Genomic DNA, 25,904 nt, shown 5'->3' on the forward strand with positions numbered 1-25,904 from the left:
TCACAAAACTGGAGGGTCAAAAAAAGATGGTGTGGGCAGAAGAAGATGGAAAAAATTCAGAAAAGAGCCTGAAGTCAGGGAATCCAATCCAATCCTAGATTGTGATATAATGTACCATGTCATCCTGCCAGCCAGCAAAGGAGAGTACAGATTCCAAAATTAGGCAGTATTGTATTTGTTTATGTATATAAAAAACCATCAAGTATCTTGATAAACACTTTACTCTTTTATAGCAGTTTTCTACGGTGAATAAATTTTAAACCAAGACAGTGGGAAATCTTTGCTTCCTTTAGTTATTTCCCATAACTTGATTTCAAGCCTCTGGGTTTTTCTTGTAAGCGTTGATGGGCTTGTTAATACCTAAAATAGTCTAAAGGAAGGCCAACAGAGAAGAGAACTAGGGTGAACTTTTCATCTGAAAGTCTTGTTTTTATCTTTTCAATTTACTAAAATTTCCTCTATCAAAAATATTTTCCTGCTCCTTTCCTTTGTTTCCTAAATATAAAAATATTTCCTTTCCTAATATAAAAACATTTACATAATGATCTAAAATATATAGCTAATTAATATTTGGACAGGTTTTTTTTTTTTTCTCAGTATCTACCAGGACACTGTTAAATGAAGCAAACAGTTAGTGGAAAATGCTTTCATTCTGAACAGGTGAAAATATTCTCTGAATGCTGATGACATTTACTAAGAAAAAAACCCCATACATTTCCCACAGAGCATATAGATTCTGCACTCCATATAAGACAACTGATGAGGTACAAATATCTTAATAGATCATGAAGAAAAAGAGAAACTGATTACTGCTAAAACAGTTAATTCACAATAACCTTTTGGGATAGATATTTTTGGCCAAGTTTTCAAGCAGCTTGTAGAAGTATGTCCAATATTAATAAATACAAAATCTTGCATGTGTGGATGTAGAAAGGCATTTGTGCAGGCTAAATGGGGGGAATGCATATTTAATTAGTTTTAGGCTGCAATTATTATTTGGTGCCTAGAAACTCCTTTCTATGTGCAAATGTGTAGTTTTGCCCAGGTAAATCCAGAATTCTCCTGCACCCCCTCAGTCTCTTGTACCTCTTCAGTTCCTCTCTTGCTTCCTACAGTCTCTTACCTTCTTATAGTTTCCCGCCCAGACCCCTAATCATAGAGCTCATTCAGTCACTGTCCCAAGCAAGCTTCAGTTGGATTGGAAATGGTGAGAGTAGGCAGCCATCTTTACTAGAGGCTGCCTCACTTCAGGATACAAAGACTGCAGGGAAACGTTGGCCATCTTAACTGAGAACAGCTTGCTTCATCTCCATTGAAAGTAATGAGATGGTGTCCATTTTGAATATGGGAAAATTCATGAGTTTGATGCCAGCAGTTGTAAGATCATGGAAAACTTTAAAAAACATCAAGACTTGCTATAACAATACTACAGTATCTAGCTCTTATGTAGTGCTTTTCATCAGCAAATCTCAAAGTGCTTCAAAACGTCAGTCAGTATCGTTTGTGATTTTTATGCTAAAGTTGGCAACTCTGTTTTATTGCTTAATGTGAAACAAGTCATTTAGACCAGAGAGTTCTCAACATTTTTTTTTTTTTTATAGTGTGGACCACAATTTAATTGACAGACCCTCTTGTGGACACCTCCTCTCTCATCTGTGATCATGTGGGCCACTTCTCTTTCACACAGTTCATCTACAAATCATGATCTCATAACAGTCCTATAGCAACTACAGCAATTGCTTATATGGTAAATTAATATAAGTATTTAATTCTTAGCTTTGCTTCAGGTGATATAGCAGCTGACAACAAAGAGAAACAGCCAGCACTTCAAACTGTACTAAGATCTGATCAGATTTTTATAAGGTACCCCCAGCTTTACACAGACCACAAGTACATGCTCTGCAGATCACTAATAGTGGATATACTTCAATGGAAGTGACTCTGGTATGCACCAGCTGAGAATCTGAATGACTGTGTGGATAGTGACTAAAGCAGGGGACTGGAAGTTAGGACTGTGGGGTTCTACTTTGACGTACACTGACCTGCTGTGTGATCTTGAGAAAGTCACTCACCTGCGAAGGACTCTTTTTATTTTTTAATTGGGCTTGTGTCCTTTTTGATTCTTTACAAAAATATTTTTAGGTTTGGTGGATTTTTCCCTGCTATTTTTTAAAAAGTGGAAGTATCAGGGATGTCAACTCTGGACTTCCCAGGTTTTGTTAGAGGGCCTACTGGATGGCTCAGAAGATGATGGTTGGAGGGGCGTTGTTGCTGAATCTTTTACAAAAGTTTTCATTCCCCAATACTGTTCAAGTATTTATTGAAGTTAAAGAGGGGTTTAAAAGAAAGGGTGTTTAAACAATTTGACAAAAATCCTTTCCCTTCCCAATTGCTCATTTTTCACTCTTCTGACTCTTGTAATGTCCTCGCTTCACTAGATCTCCAGTCACTGCCAGACAGTCTTCCAAGCTATACAGATCTTCAATTTCCAAATGTTTTTTTTTTTTTTAAAGGCAGGAAAAAAACTCTGTTTGTTTTTAAATTTTATTTTTAGAAAAAAAACTCCAGGCCTTCTTTATGCCCCATAAAGAAGAACACAAAGCACAACTCACCCTTGTTTTCCTTTGCATTCTTTTTCATTCCACCTTTAAAAGGATAGCAAACTCTTCAAAGGGCGCAGGATTCTTTCCCAATTCGGTCTGCCTCTGTTTACCCATCCATTAAGTAGGCATGATAATACTTACTGTACTGTGTTATGATTCTTTGTTTATAAAGTGCTTGAGAATTCTCTAAAGGCAACTTTTCAAGTTTGGTGTATTATTTTTAAAAGGACATTCAGATGGCCATTGTGTTTCTGTTTTATCTAGGTCAAAGAGGAAGTACCTGTGTCAGTAACTATTTACTGTACTTATTTTAGACTTATATTTTTAGATTCCCCTCCCCCATCCTCAGGATGCATGAAAGAAGAGAACTCAAAGGCAACCTCCTTCTTTTAGGCAATTCTCATGATATGGGGAAGTCCTAGAATGTACATACACAATTCTGTATTTCCCCTCTTCATCAGTGCCTGTCTACTGTAAACTGTGTAATTTCCAGGATCTGGTTAAATTCCTTAGGACACACAGAACTAAACTTTAATAATTTGTGGGCAGATAAACAGCAGAGTTTAATTAGTGCAGGCCAGGTCACCGTCTCACATAGCGAAACACAGAGCTGTGGGAGGAGGGAAACCCAGAAAATTTAATGCAATGAAATGTACAGAATTTGCTACTAAGCGTCCCCACACAGGGGAAGAGATATGGGGCCCACTGGAGTTTGCAGCAGATGAACTTTCCTTTCCACTCCATTTGTGATACCAAAGTGTTTTCCCTAATTTACCAGTAATACATTCTGGTAAATTGCATGTCAGACTGACTTCAAGTTATTTTGTAATTTCACACAGTTACTGAAGTTAACCAGGACGTATTCTATTCTGATTATATAAATAATTTAACTTTGAAAGAATCTTCTGTGATTATTGAAAATCTGTGTGAGACAGTGTGACCAATTTCTGCCTCATATCCCAATTGGAGTCTTTGGTTATTATGGGTCATTCAATGCGAGGATGCTGAAGAGCAAGCCTATTTAAGGTATAAAATGAAGCATACACCTAGGCTTTCACAATGTATTATACAGCAAAGGTTAGTAAAACTCGTAGTCTCCTTGTGATGGGGGTGAGATGGTGGCAAAGGAAGAGGATTGACTGATTTATTTTTCTTCTACAGTCACTCTATACTAGAGCATTAGTAACAACCTCCCAAGAAGATACTTGCTTCAGAACTTCACAGTCAGGCCCCAGTAGATCAGGACTGAGCACAGACTATAAGAGTTTCTCTCTCCCATCTATGAGCCAATTTACATTTGTAAGTCCTATAAACACCAGTGAAAATGTACACAAAATGTTAGCGTTGAGTTAAACAAGCAATAATTAGGAATTAGCCTGCCAACAGAATATGCATTTTCATGCTAGTAACACAATTTCCACTCTTACATCTTGTCTGAATTAGAACAATTCTCTTTAATTCCCCACCACCAGAAAGCTCCACAGTTTCACCCATCCAGCTGTAATCTGTTAGTATTTCCTGGCCCCAAAGACCCTCCCTAATTTAGATTGCCTGCACTGGGACTGGAACAAAGATTTGTACTGTCTGAAGCACTGGGACAAGTCGGCCTAGCCCTGCCCATAACTGAAGATCCGCCCCCTTAATTAAGGGGGAAGAACTTCTAAGCCCAGGCTACAGCTGATTACTGGGGACAACCAATAAAAGAAACAGGAAGGGAAACGAGGTCAGACTGAAAAATCAGGGATCCAGAGGGGGGCACTGAGCAGAGATCCCCTGATAGCGCCCACTGCTCCTCAAAGGTATCTAGGGAGTCAGTGGATACTGCCCAGATGAACTCCGCCTGGAGGTGTGTTTGGATAACGGACTGGAAATGGGCCCCCCAGTCATAGAGCACTTGCCCTGTCCAACTTCCTCCTTCTGGTGGAACAAAGATTTGTGTGTATCCTTGAAACCTAGCTAAGGGGGAAGCACCTTTCAAAACATCAAAAACTCTACTATTGATCTACGATTAAGGCTGACCCAACAGAAAATTGTTTCATTCACACTGGTCCCTGCATAGGTTACAGTGCATGGGCCTTGCCAAAACAGATTGCTTTTGATGATGTGGGTGTCCCAGAGCCTCACTGGCTCATGTAGGTTGGGACTGTCCCAGGATACAAGCCTTTTGGCTAGAAGCATGCAGGAGGATTAATATGATGATGGTTACCTTCTTTAAAATTAATTCTCAGAAGCGTGTTTTGAGATATATCCCATCATCTTGGAAATTCTCATGGAAAGCTTGGTTGTCTAGAGCAGTGCTTCTAGCTAAATGACTCAGACTGCTTAGATGGAAAAGTGGACTGCCTCGAGGGACAGAAGTTTAGCACAGCAACTGGGCTGACCTGGCAGCTAATGAGCAGGTAACATTTCAGAGAACAGGGACCTTAGATAAACTTGAAATGCTTTTGTGTGACTTTTAAGAAACCTTTGATTAATTCCTAGGGAACAGAAACAAATGTCTATCTCCTTTTCCCCTCTCTGCCTCCCTTCTTTCCTTCCCCTCCTTTTTCCAATTTATTACCTTTTTGTTCTTCTGCCTTTTTTTCCTGTTGTTCCTTATTTTGGGGAGGGGGGGTAGGGGGAATCAATTAAATAAATAAATAAAATCTCCCACCATCGCTAATGTGCTGGTGGCAGGCTGGCTAGCTCAGTTGGCTAGAATGGTCTATAATGCAAAAGTCATGGGATTATGCCTTCTCCAGGCCAAGATTTTTAGTGGGGCGTGCTGGTGGTTAAAGTAGGTTACCTACTGGAACAGAATGTTAGTAATGCAAACCAACAGTTAATCGGCCTTATACATCAAAACACATTAAATATATCTTTCCTATTATTTGTTGTTTACCCACTCGGATTTAATGCATCATTGTAAGCCAAGACACAGGAGATTGAAGGAGACAGAGAAAGGATGATGGTAGACCCAAAGGGGACTAGGTAATGATATCTAGAGCTTGTCCTTCCTAGGTCACAGGTTCAAATCTAGCCCAGGTCACTAGTAACCAAAAGTTGTTAGCAGCTAATGGCTTATTTGGCCTCCATTCACTTTACAGAGATAAGAGCCCCCCTTGATATTAATTCACACTTCTGATGTCAATGTCAGGATTGAGTTACATTGGTGGGCCAGTAAGGGGAAGTTTTCACCTGAGTCTTGACCAGCATCTGGCTTGTGGATAAATAGTGAAATTCAGTCTGCTGGGTTGTTAATTTGGTATTGTTCATGAGCACTAAATCTACATGAAAAGATTAAAAAAAAAAACAATTCTGCTCTTGTGCATCAAAGGTAACATTTTAACACTGAGCATTAAAATAAATATATTGTATAAAAGGAGTGATATTTCAAGTGAGGCAATGTGGCACTGAAGCAGGCATTAAAAGACAACATTCTATCCTGTTCTGAGTGTTTCTTTATATGTTCCATTCTCACCCTGTTATAATCTTTAACAGGAAACTGCAGCTCACACTTCAATGGCTATTGTTTCCATCCTCTGCAGCTGCTTCTCAGTACGGTGTTTGTTAGAAATATTTGTTAAATGCCAATTGGAATCTCCTATTTCACAGCATATGCTGTTTTTGTCACTTTCCTTTGTTGCAGTGAAACAAAACAATTTTAGGAAATATCTGTCACACATTTTTTCTTACTAGGGAAGTGACTTGTATAACCATGTTGAAATAAGAAATGTAGTCTCTCTCTCGCCCTCTCTCTCTCTGTAATTGTTGGTGGGAGGGACTGGTATTGTCACATAACAGTGACAAATTGTCAAATGACTGTTGCTGTGCATGTAAAGCAGAGTTGTTATTATTTATTATTTGTAGTATAGTAGCACCTAGAAGGTTCAATCTGATCACCCGTATTATTGCATTCATCACCCTCACAGATACTATCTGATCAAAAACAATTCACAGGAAAAAAAGCAAAGTCTAAAAAGAAATAGTTTAGCCATAGAAAGATGGGACATCCTTAAAAACAAACATATTAGCAAATGGCTAGACATGTAACCAGCACTCTTGCCCGACTTGAGGTGAAAGGTGGGATGTTGGCTGCTCATTACCAGAGTCATCCTCCTAGGATTGGGCCCAAGATGGGCAGCTGCAAAGGAAAAATGTGAGACCTAGCATATACTGCAGATGAACAATCTGCACTAACCAGTTTGGCAGGGAAGAAGGGTTTTGACCATGTTCCCTTGAGAGTCCATGCTCCCTTGGGACTAAGATTACACAGTTGGTGCATTAGCCTGTGACGGGTTGGATCACAGAAACCCCCTTGGGAGCTGCCACCCGATGTGCAAAGACTACCCCTGCTTCTGTTTTCCCTGCCAGCTCCGGACTCCAGCACCCTGTCTTGCTGAGCCAGACACTCCCGTCTGGCTCCAGACACAGACCCAGGGTCTGAATCACTTGTCCCAAAGCTGCAAGTTTACCTGAAAACAGCTCGCAGTAGCGTGCTTGTCTTTAGCACTCAGATGCCCAACTCCCAATGGGGTCTAAACCCAGATAAATCCGTTTTACCCTGCATAAAGTTTAAAGTTTATGCAGGGCAAACTCATAAATTGTTCGCCCTCTATAACACTGATAGAGAGATATGCACAGTTGTTTGCTCCCCCAGGTATTAATACATACTCTGAGTAAATTACTAAATAAAAAGCGATTTTATTAAATACAGACAGTAGGATTTAAGTGGTTCAAGGTAGTAACAGACAGAACAAAGTAAGTCACCAAGCAAAATAAAATAAAATGCGCAAATCTATGCCTAATCAAACTAAATACAGATAATCTCACCCTCAGAGATGTTTCAGTAAGTTTTTCTCAGACTGGACACCTTCCAGGCCTGGGCACAATTCTTTCCCCTGGTACAGCTCTTGTTGCAGCTCAGGTGGTAGCTAGGGGATTCTTCATGATGGCTTCTCTCCCTCTCTCTTCTCTTCCCCCCTTTATATATCTTTTGCATAAGGCGGGAACTCTTTGTCTCTCTGGGTTTCCACCCCCCCTCACCGGAAAAGCACCAGGTTAAAGATGGATTCCAGTTCAGGTGACATGATCACATGTCACTGCAAGACTTCATTACTCACTTGCCAGCACACACATATACAGGAAGACTCACAGGTAAATACAGCCATCTGCAGACAATGGGAGTCATCAAGATTCCAAACCATCATTAATGGTCCACACTTTACACAATTACAATAGGTCCTCAGAGTTACATTTTATATTTCTAGTTTTAGATACAAGAGTGGTACATTTATACAAATCAGATGATCACATTCAGTAGATTATAAGCTTTGTAATGATACCTTACAAGAGACCTTTTGCATGAGGCATATCCCAGTTACTTACATTCACTTATTACCGTATTTTCTCTAAAACTATCTCAGTTACATTATATTGACTTATTATCAAGTTTTTATAAAACCATATAGACTGCACAACGTCACACCCTCCTCCTGAACTTACTGCCAGAGACTTGGACACTGACCATGGCGGAGGCAGTATACCTAAAATTCGTTTTTGGGCACTCCTGTGTCCCCCAAAAGGGAAAGAGACCCTGATCCAGCTGTAGGCTCACAGCTACCAGCTATGAGGGACCTTTTGCTGGCCAGCAAAATCCCCCCCCTTTCACTCAGGTTGGGTTTGCTTCCAGCTAGAGTCCTTGGGGTTTGTTCCCACCGCAGCAGTCACCAGGACCCCAACTTCCAGCTCCAGGATACATGTCTCTGTGCACCTCTTTCACTCCATTACAGCCAGGTCATGCTTCTGGGTCTTAATTGCTTTGTCTCTTAAGTCCAGGCTGGTGGGCAGCCTTTTCTTTTTCCAGGTCAGGCTTTCCCCAGGCAAATTGTACATCAATTTCCATTTGTCTTCCCTTGAGACCATCACTTGATGAGCTGGGATATCACAGAGAACACCCTCCTGCCAGAACAGGCACCCCTCCACTCCTGTCTTGCTAAATTAGACGCTCCAGTCAGCTTCAGCACAGACAGAGGTTGGGCCACACCCATCTGCAGTTCACTGAAACTGAGATGCACTCAGCTCAGGGGCTTCTTAGTTAACAGAGACATTCCCAATGCCCATTGTTCAGTCTTTCTGGGCAATTTGCAACTTGTGTAGATTATAAGCTTTGTAATGATACCTTAATGATACCTTACAAGAGACCTTTTGCATGAGGCATATCCCAGTTACTTACATTCACTTATTACCGTATTTTCTCTAAAACTATCTCAGTTACATTATATTGACTTATTATCAAGTTTTTATAAAACCATATAGACTGCACAACGTCACATAGCCATTCTCCTTTCCTAGAGCATTGAATTAGATTCCTTCCCAGCTGCTGAAGGGGACTGGAGGGTGGAGAAGAGGCTTCCTAAGCCCTTTTCTCCTTCTAGTGCAACTGTGCAATGAAAGGCAGGATTTGGCCCAAACTTAGGTTTAACTTAGCCCACATCATAAACCCGTGAGAGCGCAGCGTTGTGGTTGAGGAGGAAAGTTACAGTGCAGCAACTCTATATCAAGTCTTTCCACCATAAGAATGATACTTGCAGCACTGACACCTGTTTCTTTCCCTAACCCTTACTAACCAAAAATAAATATATAAAACAAAATTAAAAAATCTTGACCAACACACACAAAAGCCTACCCCTTGGAGAGATTTGAGCCCTCCAAAAGAGAAAAGTGCTAGAGACTTTATGAAGTCCACTAGTGTCTTCTCTATTCTTGATTTTTGCATGGGAGGTACTCAGATACTACAGTGATGGGTAGCAAAATAAAACCCTAAGATAGAGAGATGCATATAAATAAAACTCAGTTCATTGTGTGCTTCATCCACAAGAACAAAAGGAAAGAAAACAGAGTTGGTTGGAAATTTTCTGTCAAAAGTTTTTTCAATGGAAAATTACTATTTAATCAAAACAGAATTTTCCACAAAAAATGTCTGTTTTTGATAAAATTTTCCTAGACACCAATTTTTTTTTTCAGTTTCAGCAGCAAAAACTTTGATTGATTTATTTATTTATTGCTACTGAAAAGTAAGTTAAGTAAGACTGGTAGGCAAAATTTTCAAAATTTACTGAACATTTTTTATCTGACTGCCTACATTTTTCAGGTGAGGTGAAAACCTGAAAAAAATTCACAAAAAGTTAAGATGAAAACCAAAAAAATTTGTTTTTGTCAAAAATTTTCATAGGGTATAAGATGCTTTCCAACCAGTTCTAAAGAACAACAGACATTTCCATGTAGTTTAGCTGTACTGTGTAAGTCTTTATAAGTAGAGTACCCATTAAAATGATTTTGAATGTGATGGTGAGAACTAGGTCTGTGCCAAAACACAATGGATGCATCCTGTTCTCCTCACTCAGTTTTTATTCAGTCCTTTTCAGGACAAACTCCTAGCAAAGACTGAATAAAAACTGAGACCCAATCCTGCACTGAGATCTGTTAGCATGGACTCCTGCACCCTACAAGCTTTTCAAAACCTGTATGGAATCCCACTGACTTCAGCAGGGTTCCATCTGCGTGCAAGGGTTCCTTCTATCTAGTGCTTATCTTTGCAAGATCAGAAAAACAAGGAGGAGTTTGGTATTTGGTCCCAAAAGAATAAAAATTCCCACACTTGTCAAGTGTTCTCAGGATAGTCCCTTGATGCCGTATCCAGTGTTTGGTCCTAAATGGATGGTAAGAGGAGAACACTTCCCTGACTTTGCTTAAGTCAGTCTCCTAACTCTGAATCTACAACATGACAAGCCGTGCCTCCGAAAGTCCATTTTGATATATGTGATTGCTGTATATTAATAGGATAAATATTGAAATTACTCAATTTTACTCAGGCAGAGCTTCCAGTGGAGTAAATAGGCCAAATACTAACAGGGACAGATTAAGGCAATCACCTGGGGTGCCTTGTTGGGTGGGATGGGGGGGGTGCACGCCAGGCTCGGGGTGCTGTTTTTGTTGTTAGCGACAAAAGGGAAAATAGAATGTTTGAAGTAAAATGTTTCAGGTATTCCGTATGTGAATTCATTTTTCATTAACCTCCTAGAACGTTCTGGACCTTTGTAGAATCTCGTGGAACGTTCTCAGAAAGTCTGGAAGTACATTTTCCTTGAAACTCCAAGAATGTGGTCAGCCATACCTTCACGGGTATATAAAGGGTGGGGAGTCACCAGTCAGTCAGATATAAAAACAAAGTGAGACCCCAGTTGTGATATTGGGAATCTTGTTTTATTATGTAATAATAAAAGTGTACTTGTGTTTTAAGACTTGAAGAGTGTAAGTAGTGACTAATAAAGGACATATTTAATGAGACGCCAGAGATATCTATCAAACCCCTATCTACGCAACAATATAAAAGAAATACTGTTACTTCTTTTGCCATGCTTCACTGGTAATGTTTGATGACTTTCTAAGACTGTGGAACATAGACTTTTGCTCTCCCTAATACTGTCTGTTTTCCCCCATAGAAAATAAAAGAAGCCTTCAAGAGCTCAATATAGGAAGCAGAAAGCTCAATTGCAATCTAGTTTGCAGTAAGGGGTAAATTTGATGGGAAATTATCTGAATCAGAACAACATAGATTGGGCTTTAGGCAGTAACAATCGTCCTAGTGCAGAAGAAATTGAGGAGCAAATCGTAAATGATAGAAGTCCTATTACCAAGGAATTAGCAGATTTACCTGATGATAAGGAATGGAAATGTGAGGGAAAATGATGGAGAATTGTCCAGTTTTCCTGGAAGCATAATGGAGAGCGGTGATAAAAAAACAATGTGGCTCACATGAAAAGAAGAGTAATGACAAAGAAAAATCTGGTTTACATGAAATGGAGAGAAACGATAATGAAGAATCAGTCTTGCACAATGGCAGAAACAGCAGCAAGAAAAATTGACACCACAAATGGATACATCAGATCCTGCTTTATGGCTGGCGATCCTAAACTCTGCTGATATTGATTGTACAATTTTGAATGGGCTGAGCAAAATCAAGGATGTGACGTTTCCAGTAAGTGAGCAGAAGCAACACTTCTCAAAGTCACACTGTGAAAAAGGGCTTGAGAATGGTGAGAAACTGAATCGGCATTGGCTAGTTTTCTCAAAATCAACTGACAAAGTGCTCTGGTTTTGTTGCAAAATATTTGACAAGAATGCCAAATCCTTGCTTGTGCTTTCTGGGTACAATTATTGGCATAACTTAGCTGATGCTCTGAAGTAACATGAAAAGTCCCCCAGCCATTTTATGGCCTACTCCAAATGGATGGCGGTCGAGTGCCAGCTCAAGATGAATAAATCGATAGACGCAGAAAACCAGCGCATTATTAATGTAGAAACCCAGCATCGGAGGAACGTGCTCGAGCATCTGATACCTCGATTACCTTCTTCCTTGCAAAGAATAATTTGGCTTTCCAGGGATTGTCAGATAAATTGTTCTTTTAACATAATGATAATTTCCTCAATTTGGTCGAATTTCCCAAGAAGCTCTACCATGTTATGCGTGAGTCAAGTAGTTCATAAAGAAGCTGTGGATCATTACTGCAGCAAATTAGTTAAAAACAAATTGATTTTATGGCAAGGAAGGTGCTTGATAACATATTGATTACTACACTGTAATAATGGACTGCAGTCCTAATATTAGTCACAGTGAAAAGTTGTCATTTACAGTAAGATACGCTGATGACAAAGATGGTTGTATCCAAGTAATGGAACACTTTATCTTTTTCCGGTCTGCGGATGACTCTACTGGAAAGGGCCTAACAGAATTGCTTATGAATGTTTTGAATGAGAATAAAATAAAGCTTCAGGTCTGCCGTGGCCAAGGCTACAACAATGATGCAAATATGAAGGGAAGAAACAGTGGCGTCCAGGCAAGGATCCTTGTGCTGAATCCAAGAGCTTTCTTTGTGCCTTATGGCTGCCATTCCCTCAAACTGGTTGTGTCAGATGCAGCAGCATCTTCTTTAGATTCAATATCTGTCTTTGGAGTACTACAAAGGATATACACCCTGTTCTCAGCATCAACTATCAGGTGTAAGATCCTCATGGACAATGTTACAAATCTGACCATGAAGCCTCTAAGTGACACTCACTAGGAGAGCAGCATTGACAGCATAAGGCCAGTGAGGTACCAAGTGACTGAAGTTTATGATACCTTGATAGAACTGGTGCAGTTGAGTAAAGCTGAGGCTGGAATCTGATACGAGGACAAAGCCTGGCAAACCAGATCACTGACTTCAAATTTCTGGTCTCATTTGTGGTTTGGCACGATATCCTGTTCCGAGTAAACATTGTAAGCAAGGCATTACAACAAACTCAGTCGATGGACATCGCGACTGCTACTACTTTGATGAAAAGCTGCCTTGATTTCGTTGTGGCCTACAGAGACAACAGATTTGAATATGCCTCACTGCTGCCAAATAAATAGCAAAAAGCTCAGGAGTTGAGCTTGTCTTCAAGGAAACTCATATTCATTGCAAGAAGAGACAGAGGGCATTGGTTACGAGGGCAGAGATGAGGTGACGGGAAGCTTGGGAGAAAAATTCAAGAGGGAGGTTTTTTGCTCATTTGTTGACACTGTTTGAATGTCCATCAAAGAAAGGTTTGGACAAATGAAGCACCACAAAAAGACCTGGGGTTTTCTGCATGACCTTAGTAAGCTGCCAGCAGACTCTTGAATAACTGTACGGACCTTCACCGGATGCTGACACCTGGAGAATGTTTGGACATCAATGATAAAGACCTATATGTTGAATTGGACAACATCCATCACATTTTGCAAGATGGGAAGCACATTTTCCACTCCAAGTTTTCCAATTCATTCATGATGCACAGCAGAGGGACATTTTTCTTAATGTGCGGATAGCCTTTTTCAAAGCTCAGGGTCATTAAAAAGATATCTTTGATCAACTATGGCACTTGAAAATGCCATTGACCAGTCTTTTGATCTCTCTGATGCTGTGCTTCAGTTCACAAGGGCAAAGGCGAGAAAAATGACTTGTTGAACTAAAGGACTAGGGTTAACATTCTAACATTCTAATATCACCTACTGTAACACGATTTAATACTGGTCCACCCAATGTTGGTGCACAGTTCAATTTCTTGATGTTAGTACATTTCAATTATTCTTAAAATTAAAAAGTTTCTATAAATGTAGAGGAAAAGAGATTTTTATTTGCTTATATATGGCATGAATAAATACAGCTTCCAGATCATAGCATGCAAATTTATTGTCTTATATGACGGGGATAAATCATGCATGCAAATTGTGGCTCAAAGTCATGAAATGGGCTACAAACGCAATAAAGAATAAAATATTTAAAAGTTTAACAAATGGGTGGGTGTTAAAGATGCACCTCACCTTGGTCACCATTTGGGTTAGGCCCTGCATACTTAGATCCTTATTCAGGAAAAACTCCCATTGCCTGTCCCCCCCGCCACTCTGCCCTAGCTGGCTGGTGCATATACTTCCTCTAAATTCCATCAGAGTTTTGCACTAGGAGAGAAATCCAGGTTTTGTCCAATAGTATGAACTGCTACACAATAACCCAAAGCTTGAATGCTAAATAGGTGGAGGAGCTCTCTTTCCCATTTGTCTTCAACTTCTTGAGATGTAACATTATAACTGCACGTCCTTCATTTCCCCACTAAATATCTCCTTTTTGTGGGTTACACCGTGCCACTGACTTAAGCAGAGTTCCTCCAGTGATTTCAATGGTAAGATTTGCTTAAAAATCAATGACATAATATGACCTGTGTTTTTAAATACCAAGAGCAAACTGTTCTAATTAAGGACCAGGTATCTCGATATCAGAAGGTAAAGTTTGGCTTAGGTTACAAGTAGGAATGACTCTGGGCTTTTCTGCCTATTCTTCATTTGTTTATATCATAAACCCACCATATAATGTGTCAGTCACTGTTCATTCTCTTGTGTACCAAATTCACCCACACATTAGGGGGAAGGGAAATAATATATTTGAAAATATGTTGCCAGTTTAAAGTTGAAGGATAAAAGGAATGTGACTCATTTTGTCTTTGATTTTCATTTATAAAAATCCTAGCTAAGCCATTTCAAAATATGTTTAAAAACAAAATATAACTGGTCACGGTCTAAGGTTACGTCTGCTGTGTTTCATCTTGGAACTAATTCTTAGAAATGATATCAGACTCTTCTCCTACCTGCAGTCTTCTCATTTTATCTGGTTACTTACTTCTAGGTTCAACACCTCACCATCACACTGTTGTCATAGCAACAACAAAAACTGTATTCGTGACTAATCTGGTTTGCTTCCCTCCACCTGATTTCTTTAAGCATGAACAAGTACTGTAGCTGCATAGTTTTATATTTTTCCCTTTCTTCCCTTCATCTGTTCACAGAACTCCTATTCATGTGAATGGGATGGATGTACAGAAAATAAGACCTTTCATAAGTAAACCTGCTGTAATAGCGTCCACCCAAGATCATAGCAATGACAGGCCAACATCATCTCTACAGCTTTCACTTTCTTGAATCTAATTTACTGAATACAGAAATAAAAAACAAAAACAAAATAAATAACGACATCCAGTGTTTTAGCCTAAAACTTTGACGTACATAGTGCCAGTCATGCAGAAAAATCCTCAAGCAATTTACAGACTAATTTATATCCGATTAATACCTAGAAATGGTATTTCAGCTAAGTAGTGGATAGAGGAGTAAATGATAGACACATGTATTACAGAAGGAGCTGGTAGCAACTTTGAAGTTGACCAGTACTTTCCATTATCACACCCCGTTTTCAGTGGCTTATAATTCAGATAGATTTTAATTATTCCGACATAAATTTTCCATGCTTGCTCTCTGCTTCAAGCTGCTTTTTAATTTTTTTTAATACTTTCTGCTATATTGGCTATTTCTGAGAATTAAATTAATAAAAATTGGTAGTTTTTGCTAATGTTACAAGATTAGGGTGTCTAGATCCTTGTATAGGAATTGTTTTTAGTATTATCTAACTTGAAATAAATAATAAATGAAATACTTTTTCAGCTATTTTTTTGAAGTCTAATATCTTTGTGGTTTAAAGCAGGAACTTGAAATTTGATTGAAGGTGGTGGTGGTGGGGGGGTGATGAACTGTCCAAAAGGTACACAGATGTTATTTGCTGTTTCCATAAAAATCCATCAGATCTGAAAATAATCATTTATACTTTCTCAGCAGAGCTTGTTAAAGGTTTGCTGCTAAAATCTCTGAATGTTTTATCTGCACTGCGCCTGCTCAAGCCCCACTGGCCATCTAGCTAAATTGAGCATGTTCCCCCACTCCACTTTCCTGCCATCTGCACTGAGCATACTCAAAACCTGAGGCCCAGATGGGATGTAGCAGCAGCAGCAGCATTGCTCTGGCCAGGGAAGGAGTTCTGGACTGGAAGGAGACCATAAGTTATAGTGTCAGCTCTTCTACTAACTGGTTTTAATAATTCAGTGCACTTCACAACTTTTATTACTGAGTAAGGTCTCATACCTCTAGCTTAGGAGGCAGGCATCTCCCACGTATTACTGATTGGACAACTGAGAGGTTACACAAAGACACTTCAGGAAGAGCTGTGAATAAAAATCTGTTGCGACTATTGGAGACACATACTCATTGATAGCCACACTGCCTTTCAGACTGAATGTGCCAAATCTATGTGTTTGGCTGAGATATCTGTAACCATTAGACCCAACTTCCCTCCACAGCCAGAACCATAACTGTAGAGATATGTTTGTAGAAGATGATACAGTAACTCCTCACTCAACATTGTAGTTATGTCCTGAAAAATGCAACTTTAAGTGAAACAATGTTAAACTAATCCAATTGTCCCATAAGATTTAATGTAAATGCGGGGAGTTAGGTTCCAAGGAAATTTTTTGGGGGCAGACAAAAGGCATTATACTGTATATCGGTGGTCCCCAACCTTTTTTGTCTGGCGGGCGCCAGACGACGAGCCACGGAGGACCGTGGTGGCGGACGAGCATCCACCGAAATGCCGCCAACAAGTGGCAATGTCAATAGGCATCGCTGCTGAAATGCCGCCGACAAGCAGTGTCATCCAGAGGCATCGGCGGCATTTCGGCGGCGACGCCTCTGGATGCTGCTGCTTGTCAGCGGCATTTCGGCGGATGCTCATCCACCGGCCAGTACACGGGCGCACTTAGACGCCCCGGTGGGTACCATGGCACCCGCGGGCACTGCGTTGGGGACTGCTGTATACTGTACAGTACTGTACTGTACTGTGGTTGGGAACTGCCCCGGCTTACCCCACACAGGCACAGCCCGCTGCAGGCAAGGATGCTAGGAAGCACCTTTGCAGCAGCAGCTTCCCCGGAGAACAGGCTCGGATTTTGCCGGGAATGCTCCAGGCCCGCCTCTTCCTGTCCCCGCTCCACTCCAGGCCCCACCATTTCCCACCCCCACTCCACCTCCTCTCCAGAGCATGCCACATCCTCCCCCCCCTAAAGTCCTAGGCGGTGCTTAGGACTTTCTGAGAGGGAGGGGGAGGAGTGGAGACGCAGCTTCCAAACAGATGTTTAGCGGCGCTTAGGATTTTCTGGGAGTGAGGGGGAGGAGTGGAGATGCGGGGCTTCCCTGCTCCTCCCCCTCCCTCCCAGCACTTCACGCTTAGGACTTTCTGGGAGGAAGTGCTGGGAGGGAGAGGTAAGAGGCGGAGAAGTGGAACTTGTGCAGACTGAATGTGCCAAATCTATGTGTTTGGCTGAGATATCTGTAAAGTCGCTGCTCTTCCACAGAATCTTACAAGCAGGCAGCCAAAGGACATTATAAGGGAGCACTGTACAACTTTAAATGAGCATGTTCCCTAATTGAGCAGCGACGTAACATTGAAACAACGTTAAGTGGGACAACGTTAAATGAGGATTTACTGTAATTTAGAGATGCTCCTTCATTAGGGACAGTATGTCATAGGAATTTAGAGATGTGCCCTGACAGTGGGGCCTGAGAACTCCCTATGGCTGCGTGCAGCCATTCACCAGAGACGTTCTCTAGTTTGTTTTATGAAAGTTTTATTCCTGTCTCATTCACTGGTTTGTTATTTAATGAACCCCAAGATCATTACAATAACCAAACAACCCCGACTCCCAATATTCCATTGCCATCTAGAAAATAGTTGTGCAAGGCACTGGTAACGTGCATGTTGTGTCCCTCTGTAAAGGCTGGTCCACCCTAACGACTGTGGCAAGGCACCTTCTCAGTCTCACCAGCCTCAGCTGCTTTTAGCCTTGGCGAGACAGGCTTGGGTAAAATAGTCCCTCTTGGTGGCACAGGGGAAGGCTGTTCCTTCTCTTCACCAGTCTTTTTAGCTTGTTTTTCTCCTTTATGGGAGGGAATGCAGCCTCCCCTCCTGGTGAGGCTCGCTGCTCCTAACCTACTGGCAGCAGGACTCCTTCTCTCTCCTTTTCCCCCTTCTCCCAACAGGGGAGGGTTTAAAAAGGTCTCAGGCAGCCCTTAGTTGGAATCAGTTGATCCTAACTGACCTCAGGTCAGGGCCGGCTCCAGGGTTTTGGCCGCCCCAAGCAGCCAAAACACACAAAAAAGCTGCGATCGCAATCACGATCTGCGGCGGCAATTCGGTGGGAGGTCCTTTGCTCCCAGCGGGAGCGAGGGACCGTCCGCCGAGTTGCCGCCGAATACCTGGACGTGCCGCCCCTCTCAGGAGCGGCCGTCCCAAGCACCTGCTTGAGAAGCTGGTGCCTGGAGCTGGCCCTGCCCCAGGTAACTTCCTCTCAGCTGATCCTAATTGAGTCTCTGGTAACCCCTTCTCAGATGAACCTGATTGACCTGTAGTTACCCCTCCTCAGTTGATAGGGAGGAGGGCCTTATACCCTTGGACTGTTCCCACCCCCAGCAGCTGTCTGTCCTGAGTTTATCACACGACATTATAACTTATGATTAATTAAAGATATCAAAATGTGTTTTAAGTATCATTGGAAAATAGCTTCTCTAGTAAATAGGGCTCTTCAATACCAGATTGATAAATTCAGTGGATTGCTCTGCTTTCTTCCCTCTGAGCCTCTGTGAACAGGTTCTCCTGTGTGCTCCTGGGAGTTGGGGATGCCTTTCACAGCTGTGTTTTGGCTCATGGGTATGTATGTTTCATTTATTGATAGAAGGAACTAGTGCACATTGAAATGTGTGTGTAAGACTCCTATTTGCTGAATGATCAGAGCAGCAGTTTTGTAAATTTCAATATCCTATTGCCCATTGCAAAAAACAGAGCAGATGAGTGTGTTGGTATACAAGTGAGATGCATGCTGGACACCCACTACATTAACCAGTGAGCAAAGTCTGCTGTAGAGGTTACTCAGGAGTAGATTTAGTAGGAGAATAGGGAGGAAAAAAATCCATAACATTTTTTTTGTTTGGTTTTCATTGCAACTTCAGTGTCACTAGTTCTTTTTCCAATTAATTCTACTCAGGCACATAGCAGTGAATGCTATGGACAGACTGCTTCAGCCTTTGTACTTGAAGACAAATTATAGCTTCCAGATCTGTCAAGCTTGACAAAGTGTTCTTTAAAGTTATAACAGAACTGTGCTTAAAATAATAAATAAACTCCACTTTCAGATCATGTGTTGAGGTTGGGTAGCTTCTTGTTTGTGTGTGTGTGGGGGGGGGGGGGGGTAGAGGGGAAGGAAGAGGAGTGAACTGAGAAATTTCAAAGAAATGTTGCACTAGAGAGAGCCAAGAGTAAGTCAGGTGGGCTATAACCTTCAGAGATAAATAAACCAACACTGTTCACACAGTCACCAAAAGGTAGAAGATGAATTACAAATATATTTTTCCTCTCTCATTAAGAGTCTAACCCCTCTCCCATTTAAGTCAATAGAAAGTCTCCCTACTTCTATAACCCATCCTCCCAAGTGCCTGTTTTCCCCTGGCACTGGTGGTGTGCTGGGACAGGAGGTGGCACAGCCAGCATGTGCTGCAACACCAGAAGGGATTGCTGGAATAACAGCCGTAGCTGTTGCAAGTTGGTACAAGTTAGAGGGGTGCTGTGTCTGTTCTTACTTGTGCCAGGGATCAGGGAAGTGCCCCTGCCACCCTTCTTCAGGTGTGCTAAGCAGAACTCTGGCGCGCTGAAGGATCTAGGCCCGGCCTAGAGCACAAATAGGTATGAGAAAAGATGCCAAGTTTGCTCTCCCACATGCGATTTGTATACTTTAGTATCTTTGGAATAGGGACTATCTTGTATTGTGTGTCCTGTACAGCTTTCAGTACATTTTCAATGCTTGACAAATAATAAATGAGAACAACAAGGGTGCTAGTCGGTGACAGCTGTGGTAGTGGTTTTTCTACCTGCCCAACAGAATTAAACTGAATGGGATTAGTTTTGATAACTGAAGATCCAGGGTCTGTATCAATAACTCTGGACCATTGGAATAATGCTCTGTAGCACATATTTGGGTTAAAGATGTAAGCAGAAATTATATTATACAAATTTCACGGCCAGACGGGTAATACTTTAAATGAAATGTGTGTTCAATACAGTTTGTTTATTTTTTAAAAAGCGCCACAAGCTATTTGCTTTATCTATAGTACGGAACATTTCACAAAATCGGCTCTGCCCTGCCAGTAGCAGTTATTGTGGAAACCAAGCTAGACTGCGGGTTTTACTATTAAAGGTCATAAAAGAAAAATCAGGAAAAAGATCTAATAGTGAAAGTGCTATTAAATGTCTGGTGGTTGACATTTCTATTCTGAAACCATAGCAGTAACTTATCTAAAAAAATCAGTTCTTTGCTGTCGTGATACAACTGAGAAAGGCCAGCATCGTTACTAATAGAGAGAACTATTGCTCTTTTTCTCAGATGGAAATATTTTACCACAAAGGTCAGGACTGAGATCATTTTTTAATAGGCAGAACAGTGTCTTGTCAAGAAAATCTGTAAATCTTTAGACCCCAAGCTCCTGAAGTCAATGGAGCTCCATGCAAGGACCTTTCTGCTTAGAGCAGATTGCAGGACTGGGATCTGAATACCCAATCCTGCATAGGGATACAGAGAATTATTCAGTGTACACTCCCACTTGTGCTGCATTTCTTTTGAGAAAGCCAGCCATTGAGTGGGCTGAGCAGTGGTTGCCAAGCCTCTATGCAGTCTCTATCTGCTCATGGCTGTGGGGCAGGAAAAGGCAGACTCTGGGCCCATTATGCCTCCTGCTCTGGCCCTTATATGCTGTTCCATTAGCATACAGGGGCTGCAGTGAAGCCACCAGAGGCTGGGGGAGAATACAACCCAGAAGAGGAACATAAGGTTCCTGGGATTGTTCTAATATATTCTGGTTACCACTTCAAATCCTGGCCAGATCAGAATCCAGGTGGCACAAAAGATGGCTCACAGCCACCTTTGCCTCCCCCTACTAGTATGCATCTACGGCATTGCAGCTCCCAAGAGGCACAGCACAGTATCTGTCCCAGCAGAGGTGACAGGACTTAAGGACATTTGTTCTGCCTTCTACACACACAAAAGGCTATTATCTAAACACACACATACGTGTATACAAAAGTACATTGAAATCCTAAGTGCTCGTCCCAATCTGTTCTGTATTCTACAGGTTATCTACAGTGCACATTTGTTTAGAGCTGGTTACGTTTCTAGCATTTGGTAATACTCTTTTTTTTTTTTTTTATCAAATACATAGAAAAGGGAAGAGGGGAACATTTAAAGTGCTAAACCAAATACCAAAACAAAGTCTGAATAAAAATACAGACAAATCCCTATAATCAAGCATCTGGTACCGGTGACTATGTAAAATGCGTATCTGTTCAGCCTGCAAAATATTGTCAGAACTGTTCATCTCAATGCCATTGAAGGCATTCTTCCTGTATGTATGATCCTGCAGAGAGTGCCTCTGGTAGAGTGATGCAGCAATACTTCCACCACTCTATGGCTGTGTGTCCTAGGACCAAGACAATAACAATAGGCTGCGCCTCTTTGCTTGTCCTGCAGAAGCAGTTAATAAATTTGTTGTTTTAACTGTTTTGAAATTATGGATGACGTTAATATACAAACCAGGAGGGAAACAAAAAAAGTGACCTTAATTTCAAGTTGCATGAAAATCACATGAGAAAAATTAGTGTTTGAATAATGCAAGAGGAAACATTGGTAGGAATGGAAATATTGTCAAGTTTCTAAGAGGCCATCACCAATAATGAATAAAGGGAACAAAGTGATTGGCAGTGTCATGTTAAGATTTTCCATTGCAGTACATATAATAAAGATAACCCTTTGCAAGAACTATAACAGTCATTGCAGTCCCAGTAGGAAACATGCCACCATCAAAGAAGGGAAAGAAACCTTTCATAAAACGGAGATATGTATCTGCTTTGTGCAGAAGGCACAATTATAACAGGAAGTAAATCATTAACTAAATGCTATCATTTCCCCAGAATTCTTACCATAAACAAACATTTATTAGACTATGTTTTACTAACTCCAACCAATAAAAGAAAATATCACTGTGCAAAAGCTTGATGGAAAAACCTTTAAGCTTATCAAAAGACAATCTTAGATACGTATCAAACTGAAGGTCTATATGCTATAGAACTGTAGCTTTCAACCTGCGGTATGCAGACCACTGGGTGTCTGTAGACTATGTCTAAGATAACCAAAGGGGTCTGCATCTTCCTTTGAAATTTTTTAGTGGTCCGCAAATGAAAAAAAGGTTTAAAACCACTGCTCTAAAGCCTCATATCCAGTGCTGGCTGCAGTTTTTTACCTGTAAATAACTGTGCCTGCATTTTTATGTCTGTAATGAATTGTATACTACTCCTGGGGAAATTCTGTGCCACTGCACAATGCAGATTTTTGCAAAAATTAATGGGTTTTGTGCATAATTTCCTTTCCCCCACAGAAATGGGCTGCAGTGGTGTTGGCTGCCACTAGGGGCCGCTGGACCCAGCAGAGCCCATCTCGCACACAGAAGACACTGGCGGGGAGAGGGGCGAGGAGAGTACAGTACAAGGTTCCCAGCAGCTGCACGTCCTGAGGGAAGGAGACGGTGGCATTTAGGAAACTCCACACAAGCCTGGCTGGGACCCCGCAACAGGCTGTTTCTCCTTCTGGAATCCTGGGCAGTAGAGGGACTGGGGTCTGGGGTGGGTAGACCACGGCTGGGTTCGGGGAGGGTGTCTGGGCTGGGGGGGCCACAGATGGGCTCTGGGAGGGAGGGGGAGGTTATCTGGGCTGGGGAAGACGGGGCAGAGAAACAGAAACTGGGTTTCAGAGTAGCAGCCATGTTAGTCTATATCCGCAAAAAGAATAGGAGTACTTTGGAGTATTAGAGCATAAGCTTTCACAGGCTACAGCCCACTTCATCGGATGCATATAATAAGGAGATAACATACAGAACATATATGGAACATATAGTGAGGAGATAAATATACAAATACAGCAAACATGAAAAGGTGCGAGTTGTCCTACCAACTCTAAAAGGCTAATTAATTAAGAGAAAAAACTGGGTTGTCAGGGGTTTCTTTAATTTTCTGCTGCTAGAGGAATTTTTGTGTGCTGTCAGGTATTTTGAAATAAATTACCAAAATAATTGAAACTGGCATGATTATGTAGTGTTATTTAGACAAATAAAATTTGCAAAATTTTAAAATATTTGAATTTTCAATTTTTTGGCGCAGAATTCCCCCAGGAGTATGTATACACAACTATTCATAGTTAAATATCTACTTTTGTGCCACAAGGTTGCAAAATGTCACTTGCAAAAACTGAGATTTGTCTGCATATCAAGACCCTGGGTCCCAGTTTCTGCTGTTACACTTGTGCAATCTCCGCTGAAATCATACATGTTACTCCATAAGTGTAACTAAGAACAGAATTTGACCTTAAGTGTCAACTTAATTTTGCCTGGAGATAGTAGGGTCTGATCTTCCCAGAGTTGCTTTGATACTACATTGATGAGCACAATTTAAGAACATAAACAGAACTGAACTGACTTCAAGGGTAGTTGGATTTTGCCTCAGAAACCAGTAAGAAGGTACAAATTTATCTAAAGGCAATCTGAGGTAATAATCTTACCTGAAGAAGTTTCCTGATTCTTTTCAGGTTGTGTATCAACAGGAGGTTCTTTTCTTGAGAAACCCGGTCTAACTGCTCATCCAATTGTATTAACAAATTCTGTAAGAGGATTGTTGCCATTGGTTCATTATTGGAAGCGGCCTCCCTATGCAACACAAAATTATTAACATGAAACATGCATGTGAATGAACAAAAATGTCAAGAGATATGTCAAGTTATTTGCTAAGTAAGTTATAATCTGCATTCAGAAATAAAGGAAACAAGTAAAGACTTTTTTAAAAGGTAGTTTGCTTCTTGCGTGCAGTTTGGAGAAAAGAGTACATGAATCCGTTTCACACTACAAAATACAAACAAACAAAAAAACAACCTAAAACTAACTAACTGACATTTTTTCATGCAAAAAACTGTCATTATGTTAATATTCAAAAACAAATATATTTTGTATAGAGATAAGTCCAAACAAAAATCTATTCAAACACACCTGAAATTTGAGGTTGAAAGAGAGAAAATTGAGCTCTAAAAGATATAGAACAGCTCAAATGACTATATATTATCTGATTATATTAAGCTTTAATTTTGTTTCTCTTAATTAAAGCTAGATGAAGCCATATTTCAATAAACGTGTTATAAAGAAAATTACATTCAGCTTTTTTATTTAAAAATAATTCTTTAAAGAAGTATGTGGTATTTGATTTATTCAAAATCAAAGCAAGAAAGAGATCCCTAAACTCTAATTAGTGTTTTTATTATAAATCTGCCCCTGACAAATCAAATATATGCCATGGAAATTTGTAATTAGTAAATTAATGTAGTGAAAACATTGGCACTTTCAATGTTTCACTCACTCTGAATCTCTCAGATAAATAAAGGGCAACATGCTATGTGAATAAGATGGCCTTTAATACATAACTAAAGGCACACTTTTCTTGCAAAGCATGTTCCTGCACAGTTCACAAGCAAACATACTAAAAATCTGCCTGTATAAACCATAAAGTTTCCACAAATCAAACCTTAGTAGACAGAAGAACATTTAATCCTACCAATCTTGGCTTTCTATCCACTGTGCTAGTAGATGTCGGACTTCCATGGGAAAGTTATCGTCATAGAACTGGTCTACCTGCTCCAAAAACTTTATTTCCAACTGCTGGACTTGACTCCATTGAGACATACTATAAAAGAAATGGTGAAATTGGTTTAATATTTAATCTTTGATACTACACAAGCACTCCATAGCATGTGTATAATTTGTTTTCAACATATGTTCATCCCTTGTCCCATAATTTCATAGTCCCCCTACCCCTCATTTTTTCCACTTTCAAAGGGACACTCCACCTGAAACAGTGAATTATTCAGTTAAAAAAAAAGAAAGAGTAAACAGTAGTCTCAGGCATTATACCAATCTGGGTACCCTGCGGATTTCTGTGGTTTCACACCACCTTTTCCTTTTTTATTGTAAATGATTTTCTCTCTCTGGTTGTTGTGTGAAAGACTCATAAAAGTAGATCATAAAAATATCAGACAGAATGGTGATTTTTCTTTTAACAGTATTTCCCTTTTCAGGAAAGTAGTTTACAAAGCCAGATATCATCACTTACAAGAAGTCCAGTAAGCTGGCAGGAAGGTGCCCTTGTTGGTTTGATTAATTCACACCAGTCTGATTTTATATTACACTTATCATTGTATTTCATCTACTTCAGCTGGTTCTAGAACTCCATCCTCTTCTCTATTGAGGGTACTATATCCTGCCCTAGTACATTGAGGTATTGCTCTAGTACATCTTAAATGGCTATAAACCTGTGTGCACGCTGGGTCCAAACCCAGGAATGGGAAGGCTACATAAGAAATAAAAGAGAAGAAACCGTAGGCATGATCAGGGCATCTACTGCCCCACTCTGAAATTCATACCTAGACTAAGCATCTCTATAACTATCTCACCTAGAAGGATTGTACGTTGGGGTTGCTTCAGATTGTAGTTGTATGTTTTTGGTAAACTTAGTACCGGAAAGAAAGCCAAATACAAAGAATAGGCCACCATCTGATAAGCTTGCATGGGGGTGAGGGGCAGACATTAGACCTGCATTGTCACTCCATACTCAGGCAAAACCGACATTAACTTCAGTACTTGAGTGTGGGATTGCAACAGTCTTTCAAGGTTACAAATATTGGGCCAGATTCTCATGCTGCATCCAACTTCCACTGGGCAGACTAGTGTGGAAGGGGTGGCCACCAGGA

At 40.6% G+C, this 25,904-nt stretch overlaps 1 protein-coding gene across 5 annotated transcripts in view; it reads right to left on the reverse strand.

Annotated features, from left to right (window-relative positions):
- STAT4 (signal transducer and activator of transcription 4) overlaps positions 1-25,904 on the reverse strand; it is a 69,362-nt gene that overhangs the window by 37,712 nt on the left and 5,746 nt on the right. For 3 of the 5 annotated variants that reach the window (XM_034786165.1, XM_034786163.1, XM_034786162.1), the window contains exons 2-3: positions 24,713-24,841; positions 23,673-23,817 (exon numbers count right to left, since the gene is read on the reverse strand). In XM_034786165.1, coding sequence (XP_034642056.1) covers positions 23,673-23,817; positions 24,713-24,840 — 273 coding nt within the window. In that variant the 5' untranslated portion in view covers position 24,841. Of the gene's footprint in view, positions 1-23,672; positions 23,818-24,712; positions 24,842-25,904 lie in introns of those variants that run through there. The other 2 variants (XM_034786166.1, XM_034786164.1) reach the window with 1 other exon arrangement.

This window comes from Trachemys scripta, chromosome 11, assembly GCF_013100865.1.
Source record: "Trachemys scripta elegans isolate TJP31775 chromosome 11, CAS_Tse_1.0, whole genome shotgun sequence".
In the NCBI taxonomy this organism is placed as follows: domain Eukaryota; kingdom Metazoa; phylum Chordata; order Testudines; family Emydidae; genus Trachemys; species Trachemys scripta.